Below are 13,991 nucleotides of genomic sequence, written 5' to 3'. Positions count from 1 at the left end.
CAAAATAAATTACTTTTCTTTTTCTCCTCTTTTAGATCTAGCTCTTTTCCTTCTTTATATAACTTAATATTATTAAGACTAATTAAGTTTTTAAAGAGGAAAGCCTATATAGCAAGGTTAAGAATATAACCCTAACAGCGGATCCGTTAGTAGACGGGATTCCATTTAATTCCTTCTTCCTAAAGAAGCCAGTCGCTTATCGTATAACAGAGCTTATTATTTATAGTATGGTTATTAAATATAACGGCACCTAGCTTTCGCGTAATCCCGTAGTCCTTAAGTACTAAAAGAAGAGTATTTTATTGCTCGTCCCTATTATAAGAGGCTACCATACAAAGGCCAAGAAGAGCGTTTGTAAGCTTTTCCTGGCTATTAATAAAATGGCCGCAAATTACAAGGAGAAGGTAATTATTTAGAGAGGTCCAGATATTAACGGAGAGATAAATACTTGTTAGTGTAGACTGCAGCCTCTTTTATATAATATTCTTTTGCGATAGCTATAAGTTATAGATCTTTTTACTAACTGTTAAATGGGCTATAGTTATATAGCCGTCTACTTTAGGATTAATTAACTATAGAAGAACATGGAACTCTGGCCACTTAACTATCCAAAATAGTAAGTTTTGTATAATAATTAATATAATAAGGGCCTTATTAATAACTTCTTTATTTAGGACCGTTTGGAGTACTTTTAAATCTAGCTCTTCTGTCTCATTTTAAGATGACGCTTTAAGGTAAAGGTCTTTTAATTAATCCCGTATTACTTCTTTCGTATAACTAGTTTTAGGCTTAACTATAATGCCATGCTTTAACGCCAAGTAATTTTAGAAGTTAGAAGTTGACTATGCAGCGTATGACTTTGTGCAGTGTTTACAATAGAATAAAAGACGGGCTTTTTTATTTCGTACGGGCTTATTACTACCTAGTGGACGGGTATGCTCCTATGTCAAAAGAGCTGAGCGACCTCTTATATTTTTTGATTTAGAGGTATTAATAGAGTTAAGAGCTTCTGATTCCACTTCTAAAGCCATATTTTATACGATAATAAAGAAGAAAAAGGCGACGAAAATTTATTTGGGGTATGCCAAGACTTATCGCGATAAGATTTATCCAAAACCACCCTAAGATTAAGAAGTAAGATAACTTTAAGAATTTATCTACGAGATGCAAACCAAAAGAAACTATAAAAGAATTTAGATAGAGAATTATTATATAGCAAGAATAGAAACTAGATAAGAGATTTAATATACTAGGTTGTATAAGGGATAGAGTATTAGTATAAAGAATTACTAATAGGCCTAGGATAGGCATACTAAGAGCTAAGTAGCTTACTAAACTAAAAAACGAAGAGGATTTAGGAATCCTTACTAGATTTAAAGAACAATATATAAAGGATTATTATAATATAGTAATAAGAAGATACTTCCTTACGGATAAGCTGTATATACTTTAGTAGCTATACTAAAAGTAGTATAGACAACGACACAATAATAAGTAGGAAGATTTCTATATATAGCTAGATAAGTAAGTTATCTAAGACTACCCGATTATAGAGAAGGCCATAACTTATATTAAAGAAGCCTTAATTATAACGTTAAAGGATTTAAAGAAATAATTAGAGGACTGGAGAAGCGAAAGACGTATCTTAGTACCTACAAATAAAGTCATAACGTTTAGATTAATACGGTAAATATTTAAACTTAAAAATAAAGACGAGTTAAGAGTTAACCTAAAGCACCTAGTATACTATACGCTATTATAGATTATATATATAGATAATATATATAAAATGCATAAAAACCTAAAGGAAAAGAATCGGAAATACCCTATAAGGATATATTAGGCGCTAGATAAGCAATAGTATAGAAATACTAAGTATATATATAGCTGACATTTAATAGAAGTTTAAGAGTTAGGAAACTTAATACTTTAACTAAAAAGATTCTTTATAGAAGAATACTTAAATAGATAATAGTGGTAGGAATACCTAAAGAATACGTATCTATAGTATATTAAAGACAAAAAGCGAACTAGGTATTAGCTAAAGAGTAAGCTAAGTATAATAGGATTAAGCAGCTAATAGTTAGGAAAAGTAGAGGCCTATAGAACTAGAGGGAGCCAGTAGTAAAGCCTTAAACCCTTAAAGGAATTTAAGAACAACACCTAGATTTATAAGTTAATTAGCAAGATTAGCAGTTTAAAGCACTAATAGATAGTAAAGTAACGCGAAACTATATCTTACTAGCAGTAGTTAAGAGAATAGGATTACCTTATAGATAAAAGGAGTAACTTTACCTACTAGTTATAAATTTAGGAGATCTAATAGCCTATAAAGGAGGTATTATTAATCTTAATAGATACATTAATTTAGAGCTCTTGCTGCACCCGGCCCAAAAAGACTAAAACCAACCAAAAGAACCCTAAAAAACACCTAGAGAATCCCCCTAAGATGTATGCATCGCAGGGGAGGCACACGTTAAATGACGGTGGTTTGTACTTGCGCGCGTCCACCAGATCCACGCCTAGCAATGGCCCTCTATAACAAGAATGGGCGAATACTACACCATAAAGCGGAAAGACCTCTATTAAGAAGGCATCTAATAAAATATAAAGCCTATTAGACGCGTCTAGTATCCGCAGTTATGGGGGAGTAACCGTTAGCTATAATAAACTAATACAGCTAGTAGAATAGCTCCGCTAGCCTAGCGAACCTTAGGCGCCCCTCTAGCAAACCCTTAATTAAATCCTCTAACAGCTAAGCAAAATTAAAAATAAATAAAACCCCTTTTTACCGGCGAACCGCACCTAGGCCACCGTAGCTGTGTATTTATAGTATAGGAAACTTACCCCCCTAAAAACAATATCTAGGTATATAATTACAATATAACTAAACATAGAAAAAGTAGAGGGGCTTAGGGGATAATTAGAAACAGAAGTCCTTACGGAGATTCGTAAAGAGGTCTATAACGCTATTATAGTTTATAGTCCGATACCTTAGAAGCGAAGACATTAGAGTTACCCTAAGGGACCAATAGGTAAAGGAATGAGCCGTTAGGGCAGGGGATAGGCTAGGAGAACGTATTAGCATAAAAGTACTCCGCGAAGATTACCCAGTTAAAGTCCTAGTGGTTCCCCTAAGCCTTAGGGTAGAAAAGGGACACTAGGCGGATAATACAGTAACTATATATAAGATAGTAAAACAAACGGAACGCCTTATACTAGGACTTAAAATTACCTAAATCTAATAGCTTTAATAGGAAAATACAAACTAAGTATATAATAAGAATAATAAAAAAATATAAGGGTCGCTAGAGACTCGCTAGAGAAACGCTAGTTAAACGTATAGCTCCCTTATTATTAGCACACATATACTAGGAATGTAAAAACTCCTTATTTAAAAAGGTATTATTATAAATGGCCTTATATATAACGCAAGGCTCTATAACCACAGACTACGCCTAAAATAATACTATCGCTATATATAATAGGGGCATACCCAATTCATATACGCGGTGTAGGTATGCTGCGGCTACTATACAGGCCCCTATAATACAAGACACTGCTTAGATTAAGACTAAATAAAATGCGTAAACTGCCACTAAAGCATACATAAGGCGTGGGAGAGAGAAAACTGTATTAAATACAGGAGACGGAAGGTAAGGGCTTAACAGCTACAGGAATAACTGCACGCTAGGTTATATAAATAGAAATAACAGGCAATAAGCTAAGGGGGCGTAGGTGCCTTTCTAGCGTTTCCTACCTTTAATACTAGGGGGCTAGGCTAGCTATTCCAAGCCTTAACAGGCCAGAAGTAACGCCGCGTGATATTACTAGACCGTATAGGGATATAAGGGAGAGAACGCCCTATAGGAAGACCCTTATAGACAGCTATAGCAAGCTTAAGACCGGGACAATTAAGAATTAGACTTAACGCGGCAAATATAATATTCGCAGCCAACTCCTAAAGGGTATATAGCTAACTAGTAAGAATAGGGGAAGAACTAAAGATAATAATAGATTTAGATATAGAAGCGCTAGTAGAAACACAAGATATAGGAATAAAAAGCTCTATATAAAATAAGTAGTAACCAGGGTGTAGATATAAAAGACAGAAGTTTTAAATATCTTAGAGAAAGTGGAAATAAAAGAAGTAAGGAATAATAGAGAGGCGAAGGACCCTCATTGGGGGTCCGCTACCTATCCATTATATAGTATAACTGTAGTAACACAAACCACCGTCTTATAAGGCCCTTACTAGACAGTTTAGACCTAGAGAAATACTATATCCTTACTATATAAGAGCCGTACTATAATACCTACATATAATTAATATACTGCCCCTAAGGATTCCAGCTCCTATATAATCCAAAAGCAGCTATACGCATATACTTTATAATTAGTAAGACTATTAGCTTGTCCTTATAGTTATAACAGGCAGTTAATTTAGATATTATAGTTATAACAATCTAGATATATAGAGGACCGGTATAAATCATTAATATATATAACCCTAGGGTTAAAGGGGTCCCATAAATAGAGAATATTATATTAGTAATAAGCTTACTTAAAACCAAAGGCACAGAGTCTATCCTATTAGGAGACATAAACCTCTACTACCCGCAGTAGGGGGGTATCTATATTACTGCTAAATAACAGGTAGAGTGCCTACTAAAAGCTATAAATACCTAGGGGCTTAAGCTGGTCACCCCCCCTAAAGCAATTATATAGCAATAAGGATCCGCTAAAAGTATAATTAACCTTATATTTATGGACGAAGGCCTATACTAAAGACTTAAAAGGTGCAACCCTAAAGAAGAATAGGCACTTACTTTAGACTATATCCCCATCTAGATACAGCTAGATTTGGACATTAAGGCGTAACTAAATAGCAAAAGATACGCAATAAGAATGCTTAAGGCAGATAGTTTCCTTAATATAGTTAAATAACAACTTTAAGACCTAGAAGAAATCCACCTAATACTAAATAAGCAAGGCTTATTAGCTACCTCTAAGGAAATCAACTAAAGACTAGAAAGGATTTAGGCAGCAATTAAAAATGGGCTAGAAGAGTACTGCCCGGTCTTAAGACTAGACCCCTATACGTAATACGTATAGTCTGTATAATACGCGGTTCTTATAGCTAGCTAATAATAAGTAAGAAGGAAATACTTAAGTAGCTATAACCCTAAAGATAAGAGACGATATAAAGACACAAGAAACCAGTTAAAGAATACCCTAAAAAAAGAAGCAAGAAATAACTAGAAACAATTTATAAATAAGTATACTTTTAACCCGAGCCTCCCCTATAATAAGGGCCTGTAGGCTATAGTAAAATAGGTAAAGAAAAAGGCAGGGCGATTAGTAGAAGACTTATACTTACTACCCCTATAAAGAGCAGGGGAATTATAGGCCACTAATAATAACAATAAGAAGGTAAAGATCCTTATAGAAAGGTTCTTCCCTTAACCGGCTCTAGTAGACCTTAGTAATATTACGGGTAAAGCACCGGTAACCTACCTATAGGTTAACAGCGATATAACAATAGAGGAAATAGCCAGAACTATTAGCCGCCTTTTAAATAATATAGTACTGGGCCTAGATAGGATTCTAAATAAGGCCTTAAAGACCTATAGACCACTTATAGCACCCTAGCTTACAGATATAGCCAAAGTATACTTTACTATAGGCTACTACCCACGACTCGGAAGATCTATAACGACGGTTATCCTATAAAAAAAAGGTAAAGCAGATTACTTAATCCCAGGAAGCTACCGCCCTATTACTTTAAAAAACACCCTTAGCAAAATCTTAAAAAAGGTAATAGCGGACCGCATAGTAAACACGGCTAAGGAACACGCCCTACTACTACAGAGCTAAATAGGGGCAAGAAAGAACCGCTTAATACTATTAGCACTTACGCTACTCGCTACCACCATTAAATCTACATAGGCGATGCGAAGGGACTTTGTAGTATTAATGCTTAGCCTAGATATTAGTAGCACCTACAACAATATACCCCACAAGCGTCTTCTATATATCCTTAGGGCAAAAGGCTTCCTAGAATAGATTATATAATTTATCTAAGGATTTATAGATTAGAAAGAAATATTACTAGTTTTTAGCGGATACTAAAGCCCCCCTATTGCAGTTATAACAGGAATACTATAAGGATTACCCCTCTCGCCTATACTCTTCCTTTTCTTTATAAGCAACCTACTTAACTCCTTTAAGGAAGGGGCAACCTAGGGGATAGGCTTTATTAACGACACAAACCTAATTATATACGGGCCATCAGCCGTAAAGAACTGTAGAATGCTAGAGAAAGCTTATAACACCTATATAGAATAGGCAAGACGATATAGAGTCCAATTCTTATTAGAGAAATACCAGCTAATCCATTTTATAAGAAAACGCAACCAATCTATAGATCTTTAGCATATAATCCGCATCTAAGGCTTTAGGGGTTAACCAGTTTAGGGCCTAAGGATATTAGGAGTATAGGTAGATAGTAAGCTCTAGTGGAGCGTATATATAGCGTAAGCGGCCTATAAGGGCTAAGTATAGTATATTGTATTATTTAGGATCGTCAATTCTATATAGGGCCTATGCTTCTAGAGGTTACGCCTACTATATACAGCAGTTGTCCGGCCAACTATAATATATAGGTCTAGTATTTGGGCCATTAGAGAATCTAAGAAAGGCCCCCCTAAGTCGCTCCTTAAACCACTCTAAAAGGTCTAAATAGCTTACCTTTAGAGTATAATAGGCGGATATAAGCGAACGGCCACAGCACTGCTTAAGAAGGAAGCCAATATTCCCCCCCTATAACTATATATTAAAGCCGCTGTAATATAAAGGGCCCAAAATAAACGCAACTCTAATATTATAAAGTATATTAAGACGCGCCTAAATAAACTATAGAGGGACCCTAGGGTGCCCTATAGGAGAATAAACTAATAACCCTAAAGTAGGGAAGATATATTAGAGAAATAGGTAAAGAAAGCAGAAGAAAAATAGTGCTACTTTAGGGCCCAGGCCCACATAGAGGAGGAAGAAAGACGCGTAAGAGGCTAGTAAAGATAATAGTAAGAGAGAAAAAGGAGCTAAAGTAGAGTATAAAAGAACGCTAGGAAACTATCTACTATAATATAATACTAGTTAGACCAACGCTAGAGAGGTATATAGAAGTTAAAGGTATAGAGGCTAACTAAAATAAGAGAAACCTAAGCCGTAGCATAGTTAACGCTATAAGGGGTAAACACTCTAAGGCTCTAAGAAGGCCTAATAAAGGTAGAAAATATAATGGCGATACTCTTAAAAATAGAAATAATAGGATTAAAAGACTAGCTCTACCGGGTGGGCGTCCTAGTAGGTAGCCTAAGATATAAATATGGCTGGCTAAGATAGACACCAAAACACGTAATACTGTTATGCCCCTTACACACTAACTAAAAAGTAATACTTTTAGTAGCTAGTATAGAGAACTATAATACACTACTCTTAATATAAAAAGGCCTTAAGGCGGTTACCTAGTAGCTTATTAGCTAAAATATATTAAACCAGTTCTAAGTTATAAGGGAAATAGTAATAAAGGGTAAGGGGGCGAGCAACAGGCGCCCCCTAATGACTCTATAGTAGTAGAGTAAAGTTTACAACACTAGCGCGTCTATAGGCTTATTACGGTAGCAGTAGTTCCTAAAGAGGTTAAAAAGTAAGGTAGTAGAAGCACTATAAGTGACTTATAGGCGCCTTATAGGCGCCTTATAGGCGAGTCCTAAAAGGCGGGGAGATAGATTACGGGGTTTTCTCAAATAGAGTTTTCTCCCCATATGTATATAAGGAGTAGTCCGCGTAGGCCCAATAGGGATCCGAATCAGACGTTAAGCAATAAATTATTATTATTAATCTTAAAACAGGACCTATTTAGATAACTATTAAAAGAAGACAAATTAAAATATCTTTTAATATCCTACCATTAGGACAGGATAAGGCAGTATTAAAAATGCCTTAGTTATAGGAATATAACCTAAAAATTAATTAAATTATAGGATAGGTTAATATTAGAAATACTTAACGCTATAAGATATAATAGTAAACTAAGTTAGTATAGTACTAAGTTAGAGTAATATATAAAGAGATTAAGCGAAGCTTAAGTTATATACTAAAGAAATACCATAAGTATAGCAAAAAGCTATAGTTACTAAAAAGTAAAAAGCTGGCAGATTATATAGTATAGGATTATAAGATAGAGTTAGAACTAGGAATAAGTCTAAGGTTCTTTCCAACCTATAAGCTTACTTAAGAAGAGGTAAGTATACTTAAAGAGTTTATCTAGGAAAACTTATAAAAAAGATATATTAAACCATTGTAGTTATTAGCAGGTTATCTAGTACTATTCATACTAAAGAAAAATAAAAAGCTTAGGTTATACATTAACTATAAATAGTTAAACAGTATTACTTAAAAGGATAGGTATCCTTTACCCTTAATTAGCGAAATCCAAGATCGGATAGGTAATGCGCAAATCTCTATAAGGATAGATTTAAAATAGGCGTACCATTAAATTAGAATTAAGGAAGGCGATAAATAGGAGGCAGCCTTTAGGTTAAGAGAAGGACTATATAAGCTATTAGTTATACAATTCAGATTAACAAATACATTAGTAACGTTTTATAAATAAATTAATAGTATATTAGGAGAACACCTTAATAAGTTTATTATAGCATACCTTAACAATATTATTATCTACTTAATAACTAAGAAAGAATATAGGAAATATATTAAATAGGTCTTAAGAAGACTATAAGAAGAATAAATGTTAGTAGCAATTAAGAAATGCGAGTTCTTTACTAGGAAGACCAATTTTGTCGGATTTATTATTAAACTAGGTCATATTAGTATAGACCTAAAGAAAATTAAAGCTATAGTGAGCTGGCAAGAATTAGAGAATATAATATAGTTAAGGTTATTTTTAGGGGTTTATAACTACTATAGAAGGTTTATAGTATAATAGTTAAAGAATATTAAACTATTTACTAGGCTTATAAAGAAAGAGAAACTATAGGTATAGGGAAATAAACAAAGAAAGTTATTTAAAGAACTTAAGGAGTTATTTACCTAGGAGCCAATTCTTAAAATCTATTAACTAGAACTAGATATAGTTATAGAGATAAATATATTAGACTACGTACTAGAAGTATATTTATTATAGAAACATAAAGACGTATAGTATCCAGTAGCATACTATAGTAGGAAGATAATACTACTAAAGTTAAACTATAACGTTTATAATAAGGAGTTATTAGATATAATTATAGTACTTAAAGAATAAAGAGTATTCTTATAAGGCGTAGAAAAACTATTTATAGCTAAAATAGATTATAAGAACCTAATGGGGTTCCTAATAATAAAAAAACTTAATTAAAGATAAGTTAAATAGGTAAAGATGCTTACAGAATACCATTTTAAGATTTAGTATACTAAAGGAACTAAGAATATAAGAGCAGGTGCACTTAGTAGAAAGGCTAAACTATAAAATAATAAGAAACTATTTAGAGTAATACTACGCAGAAACTAAGATGGATTAATTAAATATAATTACCCTAAGCTAGTAATAACTTAAGAGGATAATAAACTAGAAAGAGTCTATAAAACACTAGAAAGCTTTTAGGTATAAAGGATTTTTAAGGTATAGCTAAAAGAACAGTTAGAGCACCTAGAGGAAGAAATATTATATAAGTATAGAGAGGCAAAGTATATCCCAAGAAGCATAGCGGAGTACTTTATAAAGGATTTCTATAAGGGGATAACTTAAGGATATAATAGAGCTATAGGCTTAGTGTTAAGGCTTTAAGAGGAGTACATTATTAACGGAATCTAGGGCTTAGCGCGAAAAGTTATAAAGGAATGTTTAAATTATTAAAGAAATAAACTAATGAGGTATAAGCCATATAAAGGGCTATAACCTATTAAAATACCAGAGAGACTATAGGAGGTCATATTATAGGACTTTATTATTAAGTTACTAAAGTTAAGAGGTTCTATTACCGGATAAGATTATAACGTAATCTTAGTAATAGTAGATAAGTTAACTAAATAGGGCTACTTTATAGCATATACAGAAGAAATCTTAGTAGAAGATATTACTAAAATCTATATTAAAGAAGTGTTTATAAGACATAGAGCACTAAGTAAGATTATATTAGATAGAGATTTAAGATTTATAGCAGCATTTTAGGAAGTATTCTTAGCAAAGTAAAGAGTTAGAGTAGTAACTTCTACCGTATATTACCTGCAGACAGACGGTTAAATAGAAAGATTAAATTAGACACTAGAGCAGTATCTAAGATATTATATTAATCACGCATAAAATAATTAGGTATTACTATTACTAGTTATATAGTTTATATACAATATAACACTATAGGAAGAAATAGGCATATTACCATTTAAGGTAAATTATGGATATAAACTAAGAATATCGTTGTTACTATAATAAGTAAAGAAAATAAGTAGCATAGCTAAAGAAAGAATAAAGACGTTAATAAATCTTTATATAGACCTTATAGAATTAGTAAAGAAAGTATAAAAAAAAATAAAAANGTANTATAATNCTAAGAGATCTAAGGGACTANATCTTAAGGAGGGAGATAAAGTATAGCTACTATATAAAAATTTTAAGAGTTAACAACTAAGTAAGAAGTTAGACTACGTTAGACTAGGACCTTTTATAATTATATAAAGAATTTTACTAGTTATATTTAAGTTAAACTTACTAGCTAAGATAAAGATCTACCCTATACAGCATATTATAATGCTAAAGCTAGTATATAGGAATATTAAGCTACTAGTTTATAAAGCAGACACGTATAGAGGATAAGAAGAAGATAAATAGTAAGTTTTAAAGATTGTTAGTTATAAGGATATTAACAATAAAATATAGTATAAGGTTAAGTAGATAGGCTATAATAAGACTACCTAGGAACTACTAGAGAATCTAAAAATCGTTATAAAAAAGGTACAGGAGTATTAGAAGAAATTAGGTTAGGCAGTATTAATAAAGAAGGATCGCTAAAAAATAAATCACCTAAGGGGGACCTAAAAAGAGCAGTTGCCGAACTACTTAGATCTATTTCCTTCTTAGTTAAAAGAAAATCTATTCTTTCGTCGCCGAGTTCCTACAAACCTTATTCTATAAGTTTTCACTCCTTAAAAAAAACCTTCTTAAGACAGATTAGTTAAGCGGACGCCGCAAGACAAGACTTTAGGGCCCGTTGCTAAGCATCGGCAGCCTCTTGTTTAGCGTTATAAGAACAATGTAATTCCACTAGAGTAATAGATAGTTTATTATCTAGCTATGCAGCAGCAGATTAAACATAAGACCCTAAAATAGATTAGTTAAGGAACTAGACAACTATTAAGAGTAATAGGTCGCGTATATTTAGTATTAGAGATAAAGCAAACGTTATAAGATAAACAAATATTCGCTTTAGTATACTTTAAGTAAAAGGACGGTTATTATAAGGATGGACTTACTAACATAATATAAACTAACCCCTTTTTTAAACAATAAAAATACGGAGACGGTATAATCTTACTAAGAGATAATATCGCAGCGATAGTGCGAGTATAATAAACAGTTAAAGAAAGAAAAGAAGCTTTAGGTATAATAAGCAACAATATTAACTAAATTAATTAGACGGATATTATACCTCTAGTAAATAACTTAAAGATGTTTTAAATCTTTAAGGATAAAGATAGAAAGGAGGGAGATAGTATTATAGACGCTTTAAGTATAATATTATAACTACTTAGAGAAGAGTTAGAAGAAGCTAGTTAATTAATTTAAACACAGTCTAAAATAGAACTAGTAGAACTATATAACAAGAAATAGTAGTTAAGGTTATATAATGTAATCTATATAATTTATAAAATTTATAAAATTTATAATAAAGTAAATAAAGTATACATACCTTATATATAAAGGGGATTTCTTAGAAGTATAGTTGTGTATTTAAAGGACTACAGTCCCTGCCTAAATAGTTCTCTCCTTTATAGTAAATCTTAGAATATAATTAAAGTTAATCTATTAGGCAACCACTCTACTAGTTATTATTACGTTATTAACTTCTTATTTACCTATATACCTAGCCCATTAATAAGTCTACCATAGTTTCTACTATAAGGCTTCGTTATATATATAACCTTAACTACTATTCCTTATTATATAGTTCTACCGGTTTTATTCTAGATTATACTTTAATTAACTAACTAGCTACTTTTAACTCCTTTCCTAGTAGTTATAATATTATACTTAAAGCGTCTATAATACTATCTCCCTTCCTTTTATCTTCGTCCTTAAAGACTTTCAATATCTTTAAGTTATTTACTAAAGGCATAATATCCGTCTAATTAATTTAGTTAATATTATTACTTATTATACCTAAAGCTTCTTCTTCTTTATACACCTAACGTTATACCCACACTATTACTGCAATATTATTACTTAGTAAAATTATACTATCTTTATGCTCTTATTATGTAAAAGAGGGGTTAGTTTATATTATATTAGCAAGTCTATCTTTGCAATAACTATCCTTTTATTTAAAGTGTACTAAAGCGAATATTTATTTACCCTATAATGTTTAATTTACTTCTAATACTAAATATACGCGATTTATTACTCTTAATAATTATCTAATTCCCTAGTTAATTTATTTTAGGGTCTTATATTTAATCTACTGCTACTTATCTTAATAGTAAGTTATCTTAAGCCCTTACTAAGTTAGAATGTTCTTAGGATATAGAATAGAAGGCCCTAGATACTTATATCACGGTATCCGCTTAATTACTCCATCTTAAAAAGGTTTATAAAAAGGTCTATTTTAAAAAATAGAAACTTAGTAATAAAAAAATTAGATTTTCTTTTAATTAAAAAGGAAATAGATCTAAGTAGTTCGGCAACTACTCTTCTTAAGTTCCCTTTAGGTAATTAATTTTTTTATAATATTTTTTTATTAATACTACCTAACCTAATCTCTTTTAATACTCTTATACCTTTTCTATAATCTTTTTTAAATTCTCTAGTAGCTCCTAGGTAGTCTTATTATAGCCTATCTACTTAACCTTATACTATATTTTATTATTAATATCCTTATAACTAATAATCTTTAAAACTTACTATTTATCTTCCTCTTATCCTCTATATATGTCTGCTTTATAAACTAGTAGCTTAATATTCCTATATACTAGCTCTAGTATTATAATATACTATATAAAGTAGATCTTTATCTTAGCTAGTAGGTTTAACTTAAATATAACTAGTAAAATTCTTTAAATAATTTTAAAAGGTCCTAGTCTAACATAGTCTAACTTCTTACTTAGTTATTAACTTTTAAAATTTTTGTATAGTAGCTATACTTTATCCCCCTCCTTAAGATCTAGTTCCTTAGATCTCTTAGCGTTATAGTACTTTTTTATCCTTTCTTATACCTTTTTTGCTAATTCTATAAGGTCTATATAAAGATTAATTAATATCTTTATCCTTTCTTTAGCTATACTACTCGTTTTCTTTACTTACTGTAGTAATAATAATAATATTCTTAGCTTATATCTATAATTTGACTTAAATAGTAATATACTTATTCCTTCTTATAGTATTATATTATATATAAACTATATAATTAATAATAGCGATACCTAATTATTCTATACATAATTAATATAATATCTTAGATACTATTCTAGCGTCTAATTTAATTTTTCTATTTATTTGTCCATCTGCGAATAATATATAGTAAAAGTTACTGCTTTAACTCCTTATTCTACTAAAAATACTTCTTAAAATACTACTATAAATCTTAAATCCCTATCTAATATAATCTTACTTAGTGCTCTATATCTTATAAACACTTCTTTAATATAGATTTTAGTAATATCTTTTACTAAAATTTCTTCTATACATGCTATAAAGTAGCCCTATTTAGTTAACT

General features: G+C 31.2%; 1 protein-coding gene across 1 annotated transcript; it reads right to left on the bottom strand.

Moving 5' to 3' along the window:
• Positions 1–299: 299 nt before the first annotated feature.
• On the bottom strand, positions 300–473 carry K441DRAFT_579824 (uncharacterized protein; the record flags this gene model as incomplete). The annotated part of the gene is made up of 1 exon (XM_067644343.1): positions 300–473. A coding segment is annotated over one exon (174 nt), but the record flags the coding sequence as incomplete, so codon positions are not given.
• Positions 474–13,991: the final 13,518 nt, after the last annotated feature.

The sequence above is a fragment of the Cenococcum geophilum genome (genome assembly GCF_001692895.1).
Source record: "Cenococcum geophilum 1.58 unplaced genomic scaffold K441scaffold_48, whole genome shotgun sequence".
NCBI lineage: Eukaryota > Fungi > Ascomycota > Dothideomycetes > Gloniales > Gloniaceae > Cenococcum > Cenococcum geophilum.
This window is presented reverse-complemented; position numbering and strand designations above follow the sequence as displayed.